The sequence below is a fragment of the Equus asinus genome, chromosome 29 (genome assembly GCF_041296235.1).
Source record: "Equus asinus isolate D_3611 breed Donkey chromosome 29, EquAss-T2T_v2, whole genome shotgun sequence".
Lineage (NCBI taxonomy): Eukaryota > Metazoa > Chordata > Mammalia > Perissodactyla > Equidae > Equus > Equus asinus.
Genome location: NC_091818.1, coordinates 34,322,068 through 34,348,335, shown reverse-complemented (window position 1 = coordinate 34,348,335; position 26,268 = coordinate 34,322,068). Strand labels below are relative to the sequence as shown.

The window sequence follows — 26,268 nt, the reverse complement described above, 5'->3', positions numbered from 1 at the left end:
TAATTTCCCCAGTTTCAATGAGTTGAAATGAGCCAGGCTAGAATTCGGGACACAGCACGGTCATGGGACCTGGGTCCCCAAGACACATGCTTCCACACTACATCCTACTCTCTTAAAGACAGGAGATGAGAATGCCTGCAGGGGTAGGATTGCTGTTATTTGCACCTAGGCCCCTGTGTCTCCTCAAATGGGGTCGAGACACTGGAGCAATGCTATCTCAACCAGCTCACACCCTTGCTCTCTCTGCTCAAAGCCACAAGCCCAGGCGTGGCTGACAAACATGTCTCTGGAGACTCGGGCCTCTGCCCTATTTCCCCGAGATGGATGGGGAGAAAGACAGGCAGAGGAAGCAGACATGAGGTAAGGGTGGCTCATGGTTGGCAGAAAATCATGGAAGGACATGAAGGAAAAGAAGTGGGGTTTTAGGAGCTGGCAGCTGAGCATTCATTCACTCACTTCACTGAGCATTTGCTCTAGGACACAAAGATGAAGAAGACATGGTCCCTGCTCCAAAGTACCCAGCATAACAGAGAAGTGTGGGGTAAGGAGTGGCAGGGGTAGAGGGAGGAGTAACTAAGAATTCTAAGACAGAATTCCACCACACAAGGGTGAATTGTCAAGGCAAGAACCCACAGCCACAAAGAAATGTATGTTATACAATTTACTTTTCTCCATCTAATTACTTTTCTCCTACTTTTATCCAGGGTTTTACAATGCAAACAGATAAAAGCAGATTATGGACTTACAAATATGCCCTGTTCAATATACAAAATTATTTAATTCTTGCTGAAAATCCAGTAAGACCAGTGGGGAGGGAGGGATGAAGCAGCAGAGAATAGGGGAATCTTAGGGCAGTGAAACTACTCTGCATGTTGCTACAATGGCAGATATTATTATACATTTTTCTAAACCTACAGAACGTACAACACCAAGAGTGAACCCTAATGTAAACTAGGACTTTGGGTGATTATGATGTGTCAATGTAGGTTCATCAGTTGTAACAAATGCATCACTCTACGGGGGATGTTGATATGGGAGAGACTATTCATGTGTTGGGGTGGGGGGTATACAGGAAATCTCTGCGCCTTCCACTCAATTTTGCTGTAGAACCTGAAACTGCTCTAAAAAATAAAGTCTATTTGTTAAAAATCCAATAAGACGACTGGATCATAATATTGACTAAGGTATCTTAGTCTATTTGGCTACTATAACAAAGTACTATAGACAAGGTGGCTTATCAGCAATAGAAATTTACTTCTCACAGTTCTAGGCTGACAATTCCAAGATCAAGGCACTGGGAGACTCGCTTTCTGGTGAGGAGCCACTTCCTGGTTCATAGACAGCCATCTTTTTGCTGTATCTTTACACTGCGGAAGGGGTGAGAGAGCTCTGTGGGCTCTCTTTTATAAGGGTACTAATCTTATCCATGAGAGCTCCACCCTCATGACCTAATCACCTCCAAACCATCACAGTGGAGGTCAGGAGTTCAACAAAGGAAATCTAGGAGGCCACGAACATTCAGTTTATGGCAACAGCAGTCCTGGGCAGCCAGCCAGCCTACTCACTCTGAGCACTCTCTGCACAGAGCCCTCTCCTTGGCAGCATTCAAACCCACTCTCACCTGGAGGGAGAATCCATGTGCCAAAACAGGAGACACAGTTCACAGCAGGCCAGGCTCTTGAGCCTCCATACCCACCCTCTGGGGTGCAAGACTTGAAAATATAAATTTGTTTACCTGTGAGCTCTATCCCCTGCCACACACCATTCTGAGATGGCAATTAAATGGGCCAAAATGCAAGCCATTTGGGAATTCACTAAATTGGGGCACTCCCCATTCACCAGCTGGCCACTTCTCCTTACTCTCCACCAAGCTCTTTGCATGAATACCTAATGTAAATCTCAAAATAACCCTGTGAAAAGAGACCATTATCCCAGTTTTATAGAAAAAGCAGCTGAGGTTCAGAGAAGTTGAACAACTTGCCTATAGTCATGGAATTAATTGGGAGCAGTCCTAGGATTTGACCCCAGCATCTGCCCCAGTTCAATACTCTAGATGGTACCCACCACTTCTGAGCATCCAAAGGAGAGGAAGTAGTGCCTTCTGCACTTTTCCCTGGCATCCCTAAATGCCTGTCAATACCAGCCTTGATAAAGTTTCTCAAGGGAAGAGAGCAAATCCACTGCCCTGTAGAGTTAGGAGCTGATAGCACTGCTGACAGTGACAGCATCTAAAGCTAATTTCCTTGGATAGGTCTTTCTAGAAAGCATAAAATTCCATCTATGAGAGAAACATATTTGCAACAGGAATTGGCTAGAGGGACAAGAAATGACCTCGTTCCAGGGTTTCAATTAATTATCCTTTCTTATAATACAAAATCCAACCCCTCACAGAGCTTTCCAATAAGGCTTTATACACAGTTTTCAAACCCTAGGAAAGATCTACAGCTGACACTCCTTCAGTCACATTAATCTTTCATCATTAACAGATACATATCAAGTTCCTACTGTTCATAAAAAGAACTGGATTTAAAAGATAGGATTCCTTTTCATTAGCAGCTTACGACCTGATTATAGACAGACAAATAGTTATAAAAGACATGCCTGGAATAAATGTGGGTTTAATCTTGTTTAGGAACAACAGGACAGAGGAATGAACTCAGGCCTGGGCTTGCGCATGGATGGTGTCAACCATGTGGCTTCAGCGGCCCAATGTATTATCCTGAAAAGAAAACCCCCTTTCCCCTTTTGCTTGAAAGGCCCACTCCGTTCAAGTTGTTTTAGAATTAAAGGATCAAAGCTTTAAAATGTAAATGTTTGTGGAAAGCTAACAAATAATGCCACTACTACCCTTTACCACTTTAATTTGAATTATTCTCTGGGATCAGCGTCAACCATCTAGCGGAGCCTTGGGGTTACATGACACAGATCAGCAAAGTACTGGTGGGGCAAAAGAAGAAATCTGTGGGGCTGGGAGAATGGGACACTAAAAAAGAGATAAGGAGGGAAGCTGAGGGCATCAGGCAGGCAGGAAACTCAGGTCTGCAGGGAGAATCCAGAGAGGAAAAGAAGACAGAAAGACAGAGGCACAGAGAGACCAACCCTGGTCTCCAAACACAACTACAACCATTTTCCAGGAAACTGAGAAATGGACCCTTCTCTCTGGACACAGAATAAGGAAATGGAAAAAGGACCCTCTTCTCAGAGCAAAAAAGTAAACAGAAATAATTTAGAAAATACCTGTAGAGCTACTATCTGATACTGGGCAAGAACGTCCTTCCTTCACTTTGTATGTATGTACATGCGTGCATATGGATGGATGTGCGTGCATAGGGTTGGATGTACATGGGTATGTATGGAAGTGCACGGGTGTGTGCATGTGCTGGTTCATTTCCTTTGACTTTCAGCATGGCAGTTTTGTTTTATTGCAAAGTTGTGACAAAGGCTTGCACACTTTGGGAACTCTATGTTAGTTTCCACTCATGCTTTTAATGGTTTTATCATTGACATTGATGATTGTATTTAAAGTCAAAACAGCATCAGTAGACCACGTGCCGAGAGTTGTAGCTGTGGGTGAGTCTCCATTATCCTATAAAATTCTTCTGTGATGCTACATTAAGGGGTTGGACTAGATGACATCTCGGCTCCCTCGAACCCTCACATTCTTCATCCCGTGTCTGTGCAAAGTAAAATGGACTGGCCTTGAGTGCACTCTGGGGACACTGACCTCCCGAACACGCTGGCAGCATCTGGGCTTGCCTAGGCCCCTGGGGGAAGTGTGACTCTGCCCAACGTCACAGCTGATTTAACTAAAAGAAAGATGAGAGCCAGCCAAGGGAACTGAAGCTTGACAGCACCCCTGAGGGTCTGTCCAGTGAGAGCCAGAGAAGTGTGGGGGAGATCTCCTCTGCTCAAGATTCACAAGCAGCGTTTGTCCTACCCACTGTGATCAATCCCCAGAAACGGCCCCGCCTGTATGCAAAACCACAGCGCGTGCTGAGCAAGGCAGGAGCTGAGGCTGCTGGTCAACTCCTGGGGTGGAATGATGCAGAAGCAAAGGGCCTACAGGGAGAAGGGGTGTGGGGAAGAAACAGTGATAAAGGCAAAGATACTTTCCCCTTTCCCTAGAGAAGTCTCTGTGAGCTAAGATGTCCACAGGGAGAGCTCAAATGGTGACGGGTTTTCTCTTCCGAGACAGAAGGGGGATAAATGATCATCATTTCTTATTTAAAACCACAGCATGATGGCCAGAGATTTTACAAAACTCTCATGCCTCTTTGCAAAGCCCCTGTAAGGACAGTCAACCCATTCAGCCTCTGTGTCCACATGGGGACACCGAAACATTGAGAAAAATTTAGTGAAGAAAGAACTGCAGGAGACCTTGGGAACAGAAGGCAGAACTTCTATTTCCTAGCCTGCAAGACTCTCGGAGTGCTTTATTTCATTTCCTTCTAGTACTGGAGCATATTTCCATAGTAACTCTCCGGGAACTGGGTGCCTCGTGGGGCCAGGTGGAGGCTGGCGTGAGGATTCTGGCAGAGAAGACCATTTATAGAGAACCAGGCTCCTTTTTGATTCCCTCCCTTTCCATCTCGGTATATATGTACTGAGGTACTCTGGCAAGGCTTTGGAATTAAAGGCTGAACTTCATTACACAAGGGAAGAAATAAAAATTAAGAAAGAAATGAGGCCACTCAGTGAAGCCTCTTCAACACACCAGGATGACAACTTTCTCCTGCTGACTTGTGATTTTTTGGCATAGATGCTGTAACTGACAGCATCTATGAGGAAGTCCTGAGGACTGGAGTATCAATTATTTACAAAGCTTAGTTACTCCCAAGGTCCACACCATAATGACCTACTGTTGTCCATTTTGCTGGTGGAGACACTCAGTCACGGTGAGAGCACGTGATTATCAATGAGTTATAAAATGACAGCTGGCCCAGCAAGGATCAAAATCTACTGCTATGGTCTTATGCTACAATATGGATGAACTTGACATTATGCAAAGTGAAATAAGGTAGTCACAGAAGGACAAACACCTCATGATTCCACTTATGTGAGGTATCTAAAGGAGACAAGCTCACAGAAGCAAAAAGGAGCATAGTGGGTGCCCGGGGCTGGGGGGCGGGGAGGAGGAGAAAATGGGGAGTTGCTGTTTAATGAGTCTAGAGTTTCAGTCATGCAAAATGGAAAGTTCTAGATATCTGTTGTATGACAACATGCATATAGTTAACATTGTACTGTGTATTTAAAAATTTAAGAGGACAGAATTCATATTTTTTTTTACCACATTTTTTAAAAACCCTATATCTATGAGTAGCTTAACAGTTGTCTCTCTGATCCTTCCCAGGGCTGCTGCAAAGAAGAGTTTGAAGACTTTTAACCTATACTATACAGGGCGATGTCTACAACTGTTGCTTTGTAAGAAGAAATGACAAACATGGGCAAAACGCATGGATAGACATTTCACTGAAGTGGCCACACAGATGGGAAACATGCAGATGAAAAGAAGATCAATATCATTAGTCATCAGCCAAATGGGAAACTTAACCTACAATGAAAAGACAACCCACAGAATGGGAAAAAATATTTTCAAATCATATGTCTGATAAGGGTCTAGTATCCAAAATATATAAGGAACTATTACAACTCATTGATAAAAAGACAACCCAATCAAAAACTGGGCAAAAGACTTGAACAGACACTTCTCCAAAGAAGATATACAAAAGGCCAATAAGTACATGAGAAGATGCTCAACATCATCAGCGGTTAGGGAAATGCAAATGAAAACCACAATGGAAGACCACTTCACTTCCACTAGGATGGCTAGAACCAATAAGACAGACAGTAAGTGTCGCCAAAGATGTGAAGAAATTTGAACCCCCATACACTGCTGGTGGGAATGCATTATTCATAAGAGGAAAAAGCAGAAACAACTCAATTGTCCATCAACTCATAAATGGATAAATAAAATGTAGTATATCCATGCAATTGAATATTACTCAGTCAAACAAAGGAAAGAAGTACTGATTCATATTATAACCTGGAGGAATCCTCAAAACATAATGCTAAGTGAAAGTAGCCAGATATAAAAGGCCACGCACTATTAAGATTCTATTTACCCAAAGCATTCAGAATAGGCAAATCCATAGAGACAGAAAGATTAGTAGTTGCCAGGTGTTGGGAAAAGGGCAGAATGGAGAGTGAATGGTAATAGGTACTGGGTGAAGGGACAAAAATGCTTTGAATTAGATAACATTGATGGTGGCTCTTGTCTGTGAATATACTAAAAATGACTGAATTGTACACTTTCACGGGATGAGTTTTATGGTACGTAAATTATATCTCAACAAAAAAAAGAAAAAATTTTAAACCACAATGAGATCACACTACAACCTATCAGAACGGCTAAAATAAAAAATAGTGATAACGCTGAATGTGGGCAATAATGCAGAAAACTGGATCACTCATACACTGCTGGTGGGAATGTGAATGAGACATCTGTTTGAAGGTGTCTCTTAAAACTAAAAACGGACTTACCATACAACCCAGCAATGACACTGTTGGGCATGTACCCCAGAGAAATGAAAACTTACGTCCTATAAAACCCTACACATGACTGTTCAGAGTAGCTTTATTCATAATAGTTAAAAAACTGGAAACTACCCAAATGTCCTTCGGTGAGTGAATGGTTAAACAAATGATGGTACATCCATAACATGGAATATTACTCAGCAATGAAGAGAAATACAACAACTTGGATTAACCTCAAGGAAATTATACGGAGTGAAAAAAGGCAATTTCAAAAAGTTACATCCTGTATGGTTCTACTTACATAACACTTGAAATAAGATTCTAGAGATAGAGAACAGATGAATGGCTGCCAGGGTTTAGGAATGAGTGAGGGGGTAGGTGTGGCTATTAAGGGGCAGCACAAGGGAGCCATGAGGTGATGGGACAGGTCCTCATCTTGATTGTGGTGGTAGTAACAAGAAGCTGCCCGAGACAAAATTGCAAAGTTTTTTACATACACGTACACCCAAATGAGTGCATGTATAAGTGGTCACATCAGAATCAGCTCTGTGGACTTTACCAACGTCGTTACCTCGTTTTCATATCATACTATAGTTATGCAAGATGTTCACACTAGGGAGAACGGCTGAGGGGTACCCAGGAACTCTCTGTCCATTTGTTTGCAATTGCCTGTGAAGCTACAATTATTCCAAAATAAAAAGCTTTTTTTAAAACAAAGTAACCATATTGTGATAGCATTGGTCAATATGTAAGAGTAATAGCTGTGTTTCAATTTAACTGATATTTGATGGCAAAAGAGAGAAGAGAGGAAAAAAAGAAATGATGGCATGCACAGTACAGACACGAACCATCAGCTCTACATGTCACAGAGAATCCTCCTTTAACGTGAACTACTCGAAACTAAGAACTTCCAGAGTGGACCTGATTACCTGTGGACTCTCATTTAGCCTCTATTCCCCAGTGTACAGCTCTCCTCTAACGCACTCTCCTTAACTCTGTGCTTTCATTCATGCTCTTCCCCGTCTGAACTTATCTTCTTCTCTCCTCTCCACCTGTCCCAGTCCTTCCCACCTCAGAAGGCTCACAGCAGTATCCACCTTTCCACGTGGGTTAACTGTACCTCTCTAACTAGGTACTTGAGTTCAGACACTTAGATCTTATTCTACTATATTCCCAATAATACACCACATAGTGCTAAGAATGTAGGGGATCCTCAAAAAGCCTTGCTGATGGAATAAAGGTCTATGTGCTTTGAGACCTTTGAATCTTGCTCTTGCGAGCTATGCGATGATGGAGAATGGATACACACGGAGGCCTAAGAGCCATGACACAATGTTTCACACGCAACTGGTAACTTGTACTTTTAAATATGTTATTTCAGTTGTTTTATTTACGACAGTGCTATGAATGAGGCATAGCAGGTATAATTAGAGCCATTTTACAGATAAGGAAACTGAATTCAGGGTGATTACGTGACAGTCAAAGTCACAATTGGTATTGAGTCAGGGGTAGAACCCAAGACTAGTTCCAAAGCCCTATCAAGATATAAATTACCACCTTAAAACTTTATTTTTAAGACGACAAATTATTAGTCAATTTATTAAGATGGAAATCTTCCCAAAAAAGAAGTGTAACATTCTATAGCACAAAATGTGGTATTTAGCCAACACCCTGAGGGGTGACTGAGGCCGTCTTGGAGAGGACACAGAGTAAATGTCTTAAAAAGTGGAAGCAAAGGAATGGACTGTGATCAAGGACAAATTGAAGAACCCAGAAAAAGCTCCCCTTCCAAAATGTGTCCTGAATCAGCCGTTTCTCCCCAGCACGAATGCCTCCCCCAGCCCAAGCCTCCATCACTCAGATCTTAGCACTCGATGGCCACCTGAAGCACAAAGATCTGAACCTCTTCCCCTTGCTTAGAAAGCTCCACATGGTCTGGCTCCTGCTCACTTCTCCAAACTCACCTTGTTCCACTTTTCCCCCTCCACTAATGCTCCACTCACACTTTTCCATCCCTCAAGCACGCCCAGCAGTTCCTGTCTTGGCCAACAGCATAGCTTTTTCTTCTATCTGCTTTCCCACCTGATCTTTGCACGATTGGCCCTGTGTCCTTCAAATTTCTGTGTAAGTGCTATCTCTTCAACCTAAAGTAGTTACCAGTTCCTCTCTAGCATATTATCACCTCTTTTAATTCTTTGCCAAACACCTATCATTATCTGACATTTTTCTTATTGAGTGATGTGTTGATTGACGTATTGACTGTCTCTCCTTCATCCCACTACAGTGTAAGCTCAAGGTTGGGGAGCTCCTTTCTCTTGTTTTCCTTTGTATTCCCAGTGCCTAACATATAGCAGGTATTCAATAAATATGCATACAATGAAGGTATGAATGAATGAATGAAAAAGACCACGACCCCACCTAATTCACAGTGCTGGCTCTGTCTGGCCAAATGATCAGCCCAGTAATGACAATCTGAAAGTTACTAGCCTTTACCCAGAGGGTAAGTGAATAGCATGATCGTAGATACCTCAAAAGCACTTTAAAAACAGAATATTATAGTCATCTTACAAGGTCCAGATCAAGCCCTCTCTCTTCTCCGAAATCTTGCAAAAATCCTCAAGGCCTCCTGAAGCCCTCCTTTTTCTGTCTTTCTAAAGCTTTTGTTGCCCACACCTCTCATGTGATACTTAATAATCCCCTTCCTTATATTGGTATGCATGCCTACTATGTGCTAGGTCCTGGGAATACAACAATGAATAAGGAGGAGTTTATATGGAACTTACATCCTGACTGGGGGACATAGATATTAAACCAATCATTTTCACAAATCATTACTTAATTGTATTTGCGATAAGTGCGACAAAGAAAAATAAGTGTGTACTATGCATAATTGGAGGACAAAACCAGACCCACTGGATAAAGAAGAGGAGGAGGTAGGAAGCGGGTCAGGGAAGTAACGGCAGCTCTCTAAGCAGAGAATCTCTCAGCTTTGGGAGGCAGGAGACCAGGAACCAGGCAGGATGGAGAACACAAGTATCAAGGACTTGAAGTCAGGAAACCCTGGTCTCACTTCCAGTTCTGTCATTGTCTATCCATCTTCCACTCGACTTGTCTGGGCCTCACTCAGTTGATGCAACTGTGATACTAAGAACAGAATCAGTGTTCATACAACCCTCAGAGAACTAAAATGTTAACTCCTTCATTTTCCAGAGATGAAATTATTTCAATGAATAAAATATTTATTGAGCATACACTGATTATGTGCCGAGCACAAAGATCTATGAAGGTGAATGGATTTGCCTAAGGTTAACCTTAGTTCGTGGGCACAGCCCAAGTTAGAATCCAGATCTCCCGAATCTCAGCCCTGGACTTTTTCCAAAGTATCCACAGCCATCCACAATCTGGCCCAACCCTACCTACGCCAACTTCCCACTCCTCAATGCTAGAAGGCCAACTGGGGAAATCATTCCAAGCTCAATGTTTATCCCAGGCCTTTGGAAATTCCAGGGCCCACTGTGAGGTCACACATCCCCCTTTCACAGCTCGGAGCATGAGATGTCCCGGATCCTTGAGCACTCAGCTCAGGTGACACCTCCTCTTCTACGATTCGCCCATCACGGACTTGGTCTAGAGCAGTGGTTCTCAACGTCTGCTGATTCTTGGGGGATTCCAAGGTCCTTTCGGGGGGTCCATGAGACCAAAACTATTTCCAGAATGATACTACGATGTCTTTTTCATTGTGTTGACATTTGCATTGTGGGTACAAAAGCAAAGGTGAGTAAAACTGATGGCACCTGGTGCAAATCAAGGCAGTAGCACCAAATAACACTAATAGCCATTGTATTCTTCAGTGCCTTACATGGGCAGAAAAGAAAAAGCCAGTTTAAGAATGTCCTTGATGAAGCAGTAAAAATCATTAATTGAATCCTGGCTCTTGAGTATGTTTTTAATACTCTGTGTGAAGAAATCAGAAGCACATACGAAGCACTCCTGCTGCTTATCAAAGAACAATGGCTGTCTCAAGGAAAAGCACTTATGTGATTGAGTTTGGAGCCAAACTAGTAGCTTTCTTCATGAAGCACTATTTTTACCTGAAAGAATGAATGACAAACTACAGTTATTCAGACTTGACTATCTGATAGACATTTTCTAGAAAACGGGTAAAGTTAGCCTGTCACTTCAAGGAAAACAACTAACAATATTTGTTGTCAGTGATAAAATTCAAGCTTTCAAGCAAAAATTAGAATTTTAGAAAACTTGCCACTGTGTGCTTGACACGTTCCCAATGCTTAAAGGCTTTCCTGATGAGACTGATGGTGATATTAAGGAATAGGATTTTTTTAATATTGTATAATTAAAAGTCTCAACATTTTCAAGATCTATGTAACTCTGTGAACTAATATTTTCCAAATGGTCAATTCATCATGTTATAAAATCAGGCAGGTGTAAAAAAGAAAATCCATTCAAAATGTAAGATAGACTAATAGATTTCCATGTAGGAATACAAAAAGTTCACAACGTTTCAGATTCTGCATTGCAACTAACTTTTAAGAAGTGATCACTTTTTGAGTTTTGATGCAGTTTCAAAGAATAATAGACAGAAAAAGGGAGACTTACAGGTGCTCAAATTCCTGTTAAACTGGAGTTATACTCCTCCATCCCTAAGGGATATCTTTGTTCTTGTACCAGAATAATCTGGTAAATTAGACCATCTTGGTAAAGTTCGAAGGATATTTTAAATCAAATATTTCTAGGGCTTTCTGGAAAATCTGGATGAAGTGAGTTCTGATTTTCTCGATCCATTTAGGGCTCAAACCTCACTTTAAAAACTATAGATCCTCTTTCCCATTTCTGTTTGCTTTTGATCATCAGAAAATAAAGTAAATATTGTTCTTTCCCTCCCTATATGTTCTACGCAAGCTTCACCAGATGTTCTTAATGGGCACAGTCAGAAACATCATCTTCCAGGGCCAGTCAAGATGAAATAAGCCAAGCATAGCCTATGACTCCTACTGATTACAATTAAAATCTCTGCACATAATACCAAAAGCAATTACCTGAAGACTCCAAAAACTAAACAATTAGAGGCAATGGGACCTGAACCAAAGGGGGCTGGTTCATGGAACCATGCAGCCACAACTGCAGGAGAAATTCCCTATTTCTACCCAGAAGATGGAAAAAAGGAGCCCCAGTGTACTAGAGAGTATGGAGGAAGTCCCTTGTTTTCTTTTCTCACTCAGCCTTGTCCTAAGGCCAACCTCAATCTCAGATCTGCACTGCCACACTGGGACAGGCAAGGAGAAATAGATAACATGAACTGTCCTATGGATTAAAGAAATTGAGTAATTAAAAACCTTCCAGCAAAAGAAAACTCCAGGCCCAGATTATTCACTGACAAGTTCTACCAAACTGTTACAGACTGAATTGTATCCCCTTAAAATGCAAGGGTGGCTTCACATCTACAACTCAATGTGATACACCACATTAACAGAACAAGAGATAAAAACCTCAAAATGCAGAAACAGATTTGACAAAGTTGAACGTCCATTCATGATTTAAAAAACTCTCAATAAACTAGGTATAAAAGGAATTTCCTCAAGACAATGAAAGGTCATTTATGAAAAGCCCGTAGCTAACATCATAATCAATGGGGGAAATAAAGCTTCTCCTCTAAGATCCAGGACAAGGCAGGGATGCCCACTCTTGCCAATTCTATTAAACACATTAGTGAAGTACTAGCAAGAAAAAGAGATAAAAGGTATCTAAATCATATAGGAAGAAGTAAAATTCTCCTTTTGCAGTTGCCATGATCCTACATGTACAAAACCCTAAAGATTCCACAAAAGCTGTTCGAACTAACAAATGAATCCAGTCAAGTTGCAGGATATAAAATCAACATACAAAAATCAGTTGCATTTCTTTATGCCAACAATGACACACCTGAAAAGGAAATCAACAAAACAATCCCATTTATGATAATACCAAAAAGAATAAAATACTTAGGAATAAATTTAACCAAGGAGACAGAAGATCTGTGCACTGAAAACTTAGAACATTGATAAGAGAAACTGAAGCCGACAAAAATAAATGGAAAGATATCTCATGTTCATGGATTAAAAGAATTAATATTGTTAAAATGTCCATACTACCCATAGAAATCAAGAGAGTCAATACAATCACTATCAAAATTCCAACGGCATTTTTCACAGAAATGGAAAACAACAATTCTAAAATTCATATGGAACTACGAATGACCCTGATTATCCAGGGCAATCTTGAGAAAGAATAACAAAGCTGGAGGCATCATGCTTCCTGATTTCAAAGTATATTACAAAGTTGTAGTAATCCAAACGGTATGGTACTGGCATAAAAACAGACACACAGATCAATGGAACAGAATAAAGAGCCCATAAATAAACCCACATACATATGGTCAATTAATTTATGACAAAGGACTCAGGAATATATAATGGGGAACGGACAGTCCTTTCAATAAATAGTGTGGGGACAACTGGACAGCCGCATGCAAAAGAATGAAACTGGATCACTGTCTTACACCACACACAAAAATCAACTCAAAATGGATTAAAGACTTGAATGTAAGACCTGAAACCATAAAAATCCCAGAAGAAAACAGACAGTAAGCTCCTTGCCATCAGTCTTGGCAAAGATTTTTTGCATTTGACATCAAAAGCAAAGGCAACAAAAGCAAAAAATAAACAAGTGGGACTATATCAAACTAAAAAGCTTCAGCAGAGCAAAAAAAACCATGAACGAAATGAAAAGGCAACTAACAAATGGGAGAAAATATTTGCAAATCATATCTGATAAGGGGTTAATATCAAAATATATAAAGAACTGATACAACTCAATAGCAAGAAAAATAAAATAATCCAGTTAAAAAGTGGGCAGAGGATATGAACAGATATTTTTTCAAAGACGATACACAGATGGCCACAAGGTACATGAAAAGGTGCTCAGCATCACTAATCATCAGGGGAATGCAAATCAAAACCACAATAAGACATCACCGCACACCTGTTAGAATGGTAATTCTCAAAAAGACAAGAAATAAGCGTTGCTGAGGATGCGGAGAAAAGGGAACCCCTGTGCACTGTTGGTGGCAATGTAAACTGGTGCAGCCACTATGGAAAACAGCATGGAGGTTCCTCAAAAAACTAAAAATAGAACTACCATGTGATCCAACAACTCCACTTCTGGGCATTTATCTGAAGGAAATTAAATCACTATCTCAAAAATATCTGCACTCCATGTTCACTGCAGCATTATTTACAATAGCCAAGACATGGAAACAACCTAAGTATCTATCAACAGATGAATAAAGAAAATGGAGTGTGTATATATATATAATATATATATATTATTCAGTATATTACATATGTAATTCAGTATATTTTATATATAATATATATTATTTGATATATAATGTGTGTGTATATATATTATTCAGCCACGAGAAAGAAGGAAATCCTGCCATTTGTGACAACAGGGATGGACCTGGAAAGCATTATGTTAAGTGAAATAAGTTAGACAGAGAAAGACCAAAACCATATCATCTCACTTAAATGTGGACTCTAAAAAAACCCAAAAATACCACGAGATACTAGCCCATACCTATTAGAATGTCTACTTTTTTTTAACAGGCAATGTCAAATACTGATGAGGATGCAGAATCATTGAAGCCCTTATACATTGCTAATGCAAATGCAAACTGGTACAGCCACTCTCAAAACAGGTTTCAGTTTTTTATGAAGTTAAACATATACTTACCTTATGAATCAGCAAACCCACCCTCAGTATTTACCCAAGATAAACGAAATTTATGTTCACACAAAAATCTGGACATGTATATTTATAGACACTCCAGTAGCCTAAAACTGGAAACAACCTAAATATGTTTCAATGGATAAATACAAGTAAATGGATAAATACAAGTGTGGGACATCGCTATAACGGAACACTTCTCAGCAATGAAAAAGGAGTGAACGACTGATACACACAACACGGGCGAATCTCAAGTACGTTCTGCTAAGTAAAAGAAGCCAAACTAAAAAACGCAACCTACTGTATGATTCCATCCATATGACATTCTGGAAAATGTAAAACTAGTGATGGAGAACGAATCAGAGGTTCTCAGGAGTCAAGGCTGGGGAAGGGGCACACACGGGAGGTTATTTATGGGGATGGAACTTTTCCACATTGTGGTTGTAGGGGTGACTACACAACCATGTGCATTTGTCAAAACTCATAACTGTACATGAAAAAGAATGAATTTTACTGTATGAGGATTTTACATATTCATTTAGAAAATAAAAGAGACAGAGAGAAGGCTTCTGCTTACTTAGGCCACAGAATTCTCTGGATGAGAGACATGATTCATATAACAAATGTGTAAGTCACCATAAAAATGCACCAAGTATACAACAGCAAACAAAAGAGATATCCCCGCTCGTTGGTCCTTTAGTCTACTTGGGTGAACAGTGTCTGAAGAGCAGGAAAACGGGGACCAGGATGGCTGAACAGGACGGCTGCCACCTTTAAATACAACAAAACAGAATCCCTCCCTCAACGGTTCCGCCCCCTTCAACATTATATGTATTAAACCATCCACAGCCAAACTTCATGACAGAATTGTCCACCCTATCTTCATAGCCTCTTGTCCCACTCATTCTTCACACCCCCCTACTCTAGATCCTACCTCCTCACTCTGTGGAAGCTCCTCATTTAGGCCACCAAAGCCGAGTGGTTACTTTTTAGTCCTCATCTTACTTAGCTCCTCAACAGCTTCTGGCCCTGTCGATCACTCATCCTTCTGGAAACATTCTGTGCCATTGACTCTCCTAGTTTTCCTTCTGTCTCTCTGACTGCTCACATTGGTTGAGAAGGAGCATTCCATGAGGCTCAGTCGGACCCAGGGCTCTACTCCTCTTACACTATGCCCTTCCCCTTGGAAATCTCATTCGAATCCAGTTTCAAATGACATCTAATTACTGCTCAGTCCCAAAGGTACGTCTTCCACACAGAGCTCTTCTCAAGGCTCTGAACTTAGACATCCAACCACCTATTCAAAATCTCACTTGGATGGCTCAAGGATACCTCAATATGTCCAAGACTAGACTCCTGAATTCTCTACCAAACCTGTCCCATTCCCACTTCTTGGTATTGGTCATGATATGCAGTTTGTGTGTCAGAAACAAGGAGTTATCTTTGAGCCTCCCCCCATCTCCTTTTTGACCCAAATCTAAATCATCGTTAACAGCTACTGATTTTATTTCCTAAATCGCTCTCAGATTTGCCTACTCCATGCCATCCCCACTGACTCCACTGTAGTCTAGCATCTATCTAGGAGCTTTATAACAACCACTACCTATTCTCATTGTATCACTTGGATCCCCTCCCATCCAGTTCCCCACTCTTGTCAGTTTGGTTTTCTCAAAATGTAAATTTGATTCCATCACCCCTTGCTTTTAAAACATCAAAGGTTTCCTATCATTGTTAGGACAAAGCCCATATCCTCACCAAGATCCACCAATCCCTGCAGGGTCTGGCCCCGCCCAATGCTCCTGCCTCATCCTTCTCACTGGCTCCCTCTGCTCCAGCCACAGGCTTTCTTTCATTTCCTCAAAGACACCATGTGCCCTGCTACCACAGGGCCTTTGCACAGATTCTCCTTCTCTGGATTGCTCTCATCTCCCCTGATGCTTCATCATCCATCAGATCTTAGCCCCAGTATCAATTCAACAGAGGCTTTCTTTACCCCTAAGTGTAGGTCAGACTCCCTGATTACTTCCTTTCTCTTTCTTTAGAGCTTTTATTTCCATTTAAAATTATAAAGTCATTAATGTAGCCTTTTGATTGTGTTAATCCCCAATACTAGGACTATCAGCTTTATGGGTCAAGGACTGTGTATTTTGCTCAACATTGAAACTCTGGTGTCTAACACAGTAGCCGCCTCACAGTAGGCACTCAATAAATATTTGCTAAAGATTAGACTCAGCAATCCCACAAAATGACGTATGTTTAACGTCATATGTGTCGGCACTCTCCGTAATAGCAACATAGTGGAAACAACCTACCTATCAATAGCAGACGTAAATATATTGGGACACATCCATACAATGGAATACTATGCACCCATTTAAGGCAGCTTTATATGCATTGATACGGAAAGATTTTCAATATTTTCTTGTGAATAAAGCAAGGGATAGCGAAGTGTGTATAATGTGCTGCCATTTGTGTCAAAGAAGATGGTAAATAACACATTTGAATTATTTGTTGGATAAAAATACACCTTAAACGGTTATAAGAACCTAATAACAGCAGCGACCTGTTTGAAGGGCGGGTGAGAACCAGGTGGATGAGTGTCAGAAGTGGGAGAGAAACTCGACTGACTACTATGTCAAACTTTCACATCTGGGAACCCAGGTGAATGTTTTATCTGTTCATAATTCACTCAATGAATTTTTGTAAAATGCTCCCTGCACAGAACCCGATAAATTCCGTCGGATGAATGAAAGCACACGCGACGGCTTCCCCATCATCCGTTCCCATCTCCAACACGTATCCCTGTCACCACTGCTGCCACCACTCTGCCATATCACTGGGAAGTAGCAGGAAGCTTCTTTAAATTTTAAAAATATGTCATTTTTAAAGTCATACTTTAAAATTATCAATTCACAGTAATAAACTCTTGTATCACACTTTACAGTTTACAAGTAATTGCAAACCTAAGCTCTAATTAATTAGGTCCTGACAACAACCTTAGACAGTTTATATATTTTAGCTCCATTTTATAGACAAAAAAACTGAGGCTGTGAGACATCAAGGGCCCTGGCCAAGGCCATTCCTCTGGAAACAGCAGAGCCAATCTAGATCTTCTGATTACAAGTTTACATTCCTTCTGACACAACTTGGAGAATAACGCCCCCATCAGCCTTCCCAACTCCAAAAAGGGAAGAGAGATGGCAGAAGGACTTTCACAGATTTTATTTCAATCCCATGACATTCTGTGACAGATTGATATAAGCATGGGTCAGTCTGGGTCTCAGTCCTGGAGGACAGCATTTGTAAAAAGGGGAAAACATCCAACTGCTGTTTTGACTGTTCTACTCACCCAGCAGGAGAGAAAAGAGGGAGGAAAAATGTCCTTGGCTGGTGTGGAGAGAATTCTGCCAGTAAATCTGGTAGATGCTCCAACTTGCCAAAGACGTCCCCTGAGGTCCCATTAACACCACAACCCTGAACCCGAGAGGTGCTGAACACTTACAAACACTGCTGACTTCCTGGCAACTTCTGAAAGCAAGATTGTGTTTCTACTTACTAAAGTGTGGGTGGGACAGTTGAAGATGGAACCAGAGAGAGGATGTCACCGCTGAGGACCGAGTGAGTGTGCAATCACAAAAGTTTCCCTACATAAGATTTTCCTTCTCTTCCATTTCTTAACCTCCAGATCAACCCTGGGGCCCCAGAGTCATGTAATGCTCCAGGATGGAGAAAACGAGATTATCAGTGAAGAGAATGAAATGTGCCTTTCACAAGCACAGTCTACATCGACTGTTCCAGCGGACTGGAAGCTTAGAGAACAGCAGCATAAACAGAGAGAAGGATGAGAACTTGCTAACATTCCTCCAGGATTTATAATCTAAGATATGGCATGTAACACAAGAAAGGTCTGTAATGTGCCACGTCCAGGGCCACTCATAACGGACTCAGAACATGTGAAGGATTCATGTGTTCTGATTAACAAAAGTCTAACACCCATTTCTACTGGAATAAAAAGATGACCCGAACAGCTCTTCTGATTCCTCCTGAGATTGAGGACCACATAGGAAAAATACAGGCTGCTTCTGATACAACATGATATATTTATCCTGGGTAGGACAGACAATATGATGCTCACCTTCACCAGAAAAAGCAGCGAATTTTTAGCTTTTTTTGAAGAAGGGAACAAGCATTCGTCCATAATTCTTCACCTAATTCTGAGATCTTCAATTCACAACTACTTTAATCCACCCAGGGTCCGTAAAAATTTCTCAAGGAGCATCAGAAAATGTAAATCATGGAGTTGACAAAAAAAGAAATTAAAATTAAATTTAAAATTAAATTCTAAACTAACTAATTTAACTTAGCTCTGATGTGGCACACTTCAAAGTGGGCAGGGGACAGCAACAGAAGGAGCAAGGCGTTAAGGAGTACATCACATCTAACTTCTAAATTCGGCTACACATCAGCTCAGCAATCTGGAGTAATTCTTTTCCTCCCCCAAAGCTTTTGACTTTCCCTCAGAGCAATGGAGCACACCCGCCCTTTGTTATCTAAGAGGCCAGGGTGATTAAAAGGAAAGAGAAAAGGAATTCTCCCCAAGATCAACAACTGACCACCAGAAATAGGACTGGCTTCACATTGAAACAATTCTCCATGGTCCTACTCTTCTATTTTTTGCAAATGCTGGAAAATTTAATTCCAAGGAAATGTTAATAGGTTCATTGTGTGACATGGGGCTAACAAGTTACATAGCTGAAGAGTTTGGGGGCTAACCTATGCAGGTATTTTTGCAATAACATCCAATCTCTTGATATAAATCTATTGTTACCAACGACGTAACGGTATAAGCAAAATGCCCACAAAATGGAGAACCAAAGGGCTGAGCCAAAAATGATTCCATTCAGAATATGCTAAGGGGTGACTCAGTCTTGGGGGACTCAGGTATTCACTTCGTAGGTCCAGTTCAGTAGGGAGTGGACACTGGGACAGATTATGGGGGAAAAGAACAGGTGCTCGGAACCATGTTGGGAGCGACAACAGATGATCCCTGACTTACGATGGTTTGACTTAATGTTTTTTGGACTTTACGATGGTGCAAAAGTGATCCGCATTCAGTGGAATCCATACTTCAGATTTTGAGTTTTGATCTTTCCCCAGGTTAGCGATATGTGGTAGATACTCTCCCATGATGCCGGGCAGCGGCAGCTCCCTCTTAGCCATGCAGTCAGGACAGTGAACAACCGATACACTTACAACCATGCTGTATTCACACAACCAATGTTTTCCACTTTCAGAACAGTATTCAATCACTTACCTGAGAGATTCAACACTGTATTATAAAATAGGCTCCGTGTGAGATGATCTTGCTAATGATTAGCTAACTGTAGGCTAATGGAAGTGTTCTGAGCACGTTTAAGGTAGATTGGCTACACTAGGATGTTTGGCAGGTTAGGGGTATTAAACGCATTTTCCACTTACAATATTTTCAACTTATGATGGGTTTATCACAAGTCAAGGAAGATCTGTATGTGACAAGCATTCCGAAAATTCTGGCAAGCCATGGAGAAGGGGTTAGAGGAGTCTGGATTGCTGTCTCTAGGGTAGGCCTAAGGAAGGAATCTCTTGGTAATGTCAAGGGAGTAAGAATAAACAATTCTGGGGCCAGCCCAGTGGCACAGCGGTTAAGTTCACGCTCCACTTTGGTGGCCCAGGGCTTGCAGGCTTGGATCCTGGGCGCAGACCTAGCACTAATTGTCAAGCCATGCTGTGGTGGCATCCCACATAAAATAGAGGAAGACTGGCACAGATGTTAGCTCAGTGACAATCTTCCTCAAGCAAAAAAAGGAAGACTAGCAACAGATGTTAGCTCAGGGCCAATCTTCCTCAAACACACACACAAAGAAGAATAAACAGTTTTCCTTAGATGGACATACCTGCCCATCAAGAGAACAGTCTCTGTGCAAAGAACACAAAGAAGGCCTCTAGGTGCCAGGGAGTGCTGGGCAGGCGATAAGGAGATTTGGAAGAACAAGGCAACTACTAGGCCAACCCCCCAGACACAAGACACTTCCCCCAAGCCCAACACATATGGGTGGAAAGAAGGGAGCCGCTTAACATATACAAATTGGCTCATTAACCCATAAAAAATGTCCTCATCCCATAGTTACCCACATCCCCGCTCTCTCCAGCAGCCTGTCACATTGCCCTAAAACCATCTCAGATGGGGCATTGGGAGTAGCGGGCCACTGCCTCAACGGACCTGGTCCCACAATCACCCCAGCTCGATCGTGGCAATGCTACTCCTTTGGGAAAGTGACCTTAAATTGTGAATCCTCAAAACTTCCCAGAAACTCTGGCATCTGCCCCAGTTTGGAAGATCCCTTCTATATTTTCATATCCTAAAATTATCCTGACCCTTACATTCCACAACTACCTTGGCCACCCTGCACTTCTATGTCTCAGCAACTACTGTTAAGAATCATAGAAGTGGTAGTTACAGCAATCATTTCATCTCCTTGAGGACTTTCTCTTTCCTCTTAGAAAGTTCCTTAGGGCCCTATGCTATCAGTAACAATAACAGCCACGAAGGCTCACATGTATTGAGTGCTTACTCCGTTCAGCACTATGCTAAGGGTTTTACTTACATGTTTCACATAGTTAAATCACATTGCATCAGTGGTATGATGTGGATCCTACTATTGTTTGCATCTTACAGAAGAGGAAACTGAGGCACAGTGTGCCAACCTTCATCCCATCTTGTTCCCTCACTTTGTGAGGCACCCCATGCCAAATAGTAAAGCCTTGGGAATCCAAAGTTTATGAGCAGTGTTTTTTAACTGCTTCGATGGAGGGAGGGAGGGAGAGAGGGAGGAAGAGAGGGAGAGAGGGAGAGAGGCTAATACTCTTTGCCTGGGCTTTTGGAAGACCATTCTTGACTCCTTTGATCACAGAATTCATACAAGATGTAGCTGTTCTATTATTTTGCTGTGCCACAGGGTACAGACAATTCTTACCCTATTATCTTCCTGGATCTCCCAGTCACTGGAGAAAGTCGCCAGTTGCTGCCCTTGGGAACAGTTCGAAAACTGGAAAAGGCTGGAAAACATCCTTCTGTTCTCTTGAGTGTCTGGAAAGATGGCATCTTGGAAATTGACTCCATGAGGCAAGAGGTTATAATTTTCATCCATCCTAATGGAACAGAAGAAAGAAGGAGAGACGCAGACTGGATACCACAGGGTGTACCAGGTTTAATAAAGTCATAGAAGACTGTGGCAGTCTTGCCAATGACACAACAATGCCTTGCATGGCTCTCATTAGAGGAGTTACTATTTCTAATTGCCTCTCTGCCTCATACTACACGAGTCTATCCTTCAGGTTTTCAAAAAGATGAATTTGGGTGATGGCATGGGGGGAGTGTGTGCATGGGTGCGTTTGTCAGTTGTATATCTCCCAAAGGCCCTTCTTTCTCCTAAAGTGTTTCTTGGTGAAAGGAAGGCCAATTGTAAAGACCTGGGTTCAAATCCTATCATTGTAACTTCTCTTCTGTCTGACATGAAACGAATTTCTTAAAATCTCGAAGCTTCTCTAAGCTTCAGTATTCCAATCTGTAAAAAGGATAATAATATCACCCTACTTCCTGGTGGTAGCGTAAGGGTTGCATTAGAAAAAGTAAATGAAGAGTCTGGCACAGAGTGAGTACACTATAAATATTAGTTAACATTTTTATAGAGCCAAGCATCAACTGCCTGTTGGAAAGATAAAGAAGTCAGAAAAAGGAAAACGAGAGATGGAAGTTACACTGCAGCCCAAGAGGTGCACGTAGGGCTCAACGGTGGGTCTCCACTGCCACTTTCTTCTGTGACACTGACCAGAATCTGTTCTCATCTCAGTAGGTCCCAGAATAACACAGGAGGAATGATTTGTATGCAGTTGTTAACACACTTCAGGGGAACACAGCCCTGTGAAATGGAAATCTGTCAGACTATTGTTTGACTCTGTAATTCTGCCCTAACTTTTTGTAAATATGTCAGAGCAAAAGATGAAAGAGTTGGCTGACCACCACAGAGCCAGGGGACAAAACTGTATTTCATGATAAAATCGGGGGGTCCAGGGGGAGACTGCTCAAGAACTCTGGCTCTTTTTTCTTTGGAAAATAAAGTTGCATTGTTGAATAGTTTTATAGCGGGGGTCTCAGTGTTTTTCCTAAGTAAAAACATGAAAATCTGAGTGAAGTTTCTCTGCACAAAGAAGGCCAGTGTCTCACTCCTTACTGACTTTATTTAGAAACTATAGTTCCCCAGAAATTAAAAAAAATTCAACTTAATCTAGCTAAACCACTCAAGCCAACACAAAGCACACCATGTATTCTAAACTTAGATATTCTGGCTTCAATGTGGAAAACATGTGTTGCCGTGAGCTTATGAACGCCCCTCTGTGGAACTTACTGTTTTCTTTCTCAGAGCGACATGAAATCTCAAGAGTGAAAAGTAAATCTGCAGAACCTGGTCATGGTCATTCCAAATACCCTTATTGCTACTTGGCAGATTGGGAAGCCTGGAACTACTATCAATTGCAAGCTTGGATGAATTCTGTCACTCTCTTGATATACATGTTAGATTCCATTTTGATGTTTCTCTCCATTGCTCTGGATCACTCTCCTAATTCCACTGGAGACAACCAATGCATTTAGGGTTCCACCTGCTGTTCTCTATTTCAAACTTCAGTTGAACCCACTGACTGAATTCTTACGCGTATGCATTCCATCTTGACCAGAGGCCAACTTTCATGGAACTTCACAAGATTCCAGTAGTCTCCAATCAGAGATGGCCTCCTGCCTGATTCACCTCTCTACACTTCCAAGCATTGTGACTCAGGGTCTTACTCCCAGCAGGCCCCCTCATAAACCCTTGCTATTTTGAATAGCCTGGCGTTGAGGTCTGTTGGCAGCTGATATGAGACTGATATTAGCTGATATGAGTGAAACAAGGACAGCTGGGCTGCATTCCACACCATTCACATCCTGGCATTTAAGCAGGTGGGGAGAAGAGTGTGTGACTGTTCGTTACGCATCTAACCTGCACCAGGTGTTGTGCATGAGTTACTGTGCTTTAGTCTCAACCAACCTTGTTTTTCACATTATAAAGATGAGAATATTGAAGTTCTTGAGAAGGTCAGTAACTTGCTCAATAGCAGTTAGGAAGAGCCGAGTCAGAATTCCAACAACACTCCGATTTCAAAGTTTTGGGGGGGGTTTTGACCACCATCCCAAGCTACTCCCACTGAATCCAGTTTCAAAAAAAAGATGAGTCAAATGGATTGTTGGAACCACCTTGAGCTATTGCCCGAAACACTGTCCTGTGCATTAAGCACAGAAATCACCCGTTTTCTCTTAGCCACAGGTACCGGGGATCTCTGTAGAGACGCCAGACGGGGCAGGAGACAAGAGAGTGAGGGAAGGAGCCCAAGGCGTATTCGAATATGGCACGGACAGGATTCCGTGCGAGTTCCTAACCTGGCTCCAGACAACGGTGACCCTGGCGCAAACAGACCGAGAGGGTGGTGTGGGCGAGAGGTGCCGGGCTCACCTGAGGAAGAAGAAATAGGAGTAATCCTGGACCACGGTGTGGGAGTGACACGAGAAGTAGCCCAGGCCGGTGAGGTTGAGCCTGGAGCCCGCGGGCACCTCGAGCATGCTGCCCCACGCCTGGTCGCACAGCATCTCGATCTCGGCCGAGTAGAAGAGCCCCGCCTCGCTGGCCTCGTACTGCCACGGCAGGTAGTTGTACAGGCCGTGCACCTCCTGGTGCAGCGCCAGCACCTTGGCGTACACGATGATCTCGGCCAGCTCGGCGCGGCAGCCCTCGCTCAGGGGTCTCCACTCCGAGGGGAGCTGGCAGCCGCGGGCGGGCTCGAGCCGGCCGGCCAGGCAGAGCGCGGCGAGCAGCAGCGGGCGCAGCATGCCGGCGGCGGGAGCGGGCGGCGGGAGCGGCCCCGGTCGGCGCTGCGCCCCGGGCGCACTAGCCTGGGCGCATGGCGGGGACCCCCGGGAACCGGCAGGGAGGAGCGGGGGCGCGCGGCCGCCGAGCGCAGGAGGCGTCGGGCAGCCGGGGCTCCCGCCCCGCCAGCCCGGGAAGCGCAGCCCTGGGCGCTCGACTCCTCGCGCTGCTCCGGAGAGTTCGGCGAGCCGCTCTCTCCGCCGCCAGGCTCACCATGCCCGGCCCTCGGCCGCGACGCTTTAAAAGGGTCGCGGGGCGGGCCGGCCGCCCGCCTCCTGCCCTGCCCCCCGCGACTGGAGCGTGGGCGGCGGCGGGAGAGGGCGGGGAGGCGGCCGGGTTGAGGGTGGGACAGGGACCAGGGGCGCGCGGGGCGCTCGGGAGACGCGCGGCGGGTGTTTAGGGGGTGTGGGGGCGCGGCGAGAAGTTCGCTGCCTCGGGCGGCAGCGCAGCCCTCCTCCAGCGCCCCACTAATGGACGGGGCCGAAGCTGTCCACGCGTAAGGCATGTTCCAAACGCGTGGCCTCCTTAAAATAATCGCTGTTCGTTTGCATGATTACTCGGCGTGCGTTTTTACGTTCTCTGTGTAGTTCATTTAGACTCAAAATACATAGAAATGAAATCTGACTTTACCTTCGCAGAGGTTAACTAGGAAAGTCAGTGTGGGCTAATAAACTTTTTTGGATCTCTCTCTCTCATTTTGCTTATTATTTAATGACAATCTCGGGAAAGCCTTGATAAAAGATTGGAAAGCCATTTTGCCCTGATTTTCCTAAAGCTACATGATTTACATAATTCCTACTTCCAGTTTCTAAACACCCTACCCCTGGGAAATAAAGTCAGATGTAAATTCCAAACAGCTTTTCCCAAGTCACTGAGTGAATCTGAGACCCGAACTCCACAGTTCTCTCTCTCTAAACTCAGCAGTTCCCTTTATCTCTAAATTGCCTTAATTCTTCCGAATGTAGTAAGAAGAAAAAAGAGGATGTGTTTATTTATATTTACAATATTTTATATATATTTATTATACCATACATGTAATATCATGCATATAATCTACATATCATCATACATATACATATTGTTATATATTTATAATAAATTAATAAACATAAATTTAATATATAAATATATAAAAATTTATAAGCAGAACTGCCTTAAAAAGGAAAGCTTTTTGTTCTGCAAGCATATTATTAACTAGGGTTCTGCAAGTTTGAGACTTGGAACCTAGCCGAATTCTTCTATGTACTGAAGGGAGAAGAGTTCTCAGGGAATTGTGGAAGGAAAGGTGAGGAGAAAAGAGAATAGAGAAGCAAGAGAGAAAATTCCAAGGAGGGGCCTCACCTCTCCATGATCCCCCAGTCTTCTGCCAATGATCCCTGAACCTTCAGGTAGGACAACGAAATTCTTGAACGCTTGTTGGGAATGAAGACTTCGAAAGGCAGCTCTGGGGTCCAAATTCAGCCAGTGCAGGGCAGGGAATCTGGAGGGAGAGCCTGTGGGAAGGGCAGTTTCCAAGAATCAGAAGACATCCGAGGGAGGGCTTTGAGCATCCCCGGAAGTGGAATGATGGGGATACTAGCCAGTGTTGCCCAGCTTGTGAGGGAACGGAAGGCTATAGCTGACAGGGGCTCAACAGTAGCCCATGTCTGATCAATGACTCAGTCAACCAAATTCTCATTCTTAGAAAATCCTCTGTGATGGGTCTAACAGCAGAAAGAAATGAGTGAGAACTCCTCACAGATAACAACGAATCCCTGCATATCTAGTAATCAGTCTAGAGCCTCAATAAATTTTGTAGAAAAAATAGTTGTCATTAGAGGGAATCAAGTGGACAGTAGTCCTGAACAGACTCCCTGCTGTGACCAGCCCGTGGTAAATACCAGACTTTCACACAACAGGTAATGGTATTCAAAGATGACATCAGAATCTATGTCAGCCCTGCTCATTTGTCTTT

At 42.8% G+C, this 26,268-nt stretch overlaps 1 protein-coding gene across 1 annotated transcript in view; it reads right to left on the bottom strand.

The window, feature by feature from the left end:
* CCDC3 (coiled-coil domain containing 3) overlaps positions 1–24,609 on the bottom strand; it is an 81,760-nt gene extending 57,151 nt beyond the window's left edge. The window contains exons 1-2 of the mRNA XM_014850189.3: positions 23,904–24,609; positions 21,333–21,507 (exon numbers count right to left, since the gene is read on the bottom strand). Coding sequence (XP_014705675.1) covers positions 21,333–21,507; positions 23,904–24,277 — 549 coding nt within the window. The 5' untranslated portion in view covers positions 24,278–24,609. The remainder of the gene's footprint in view (positions 1–21,332; positions 21,508–23,903) is intronic.
* Positions 24,610–26,268: the final 1,659 nt, after the last annotated feature.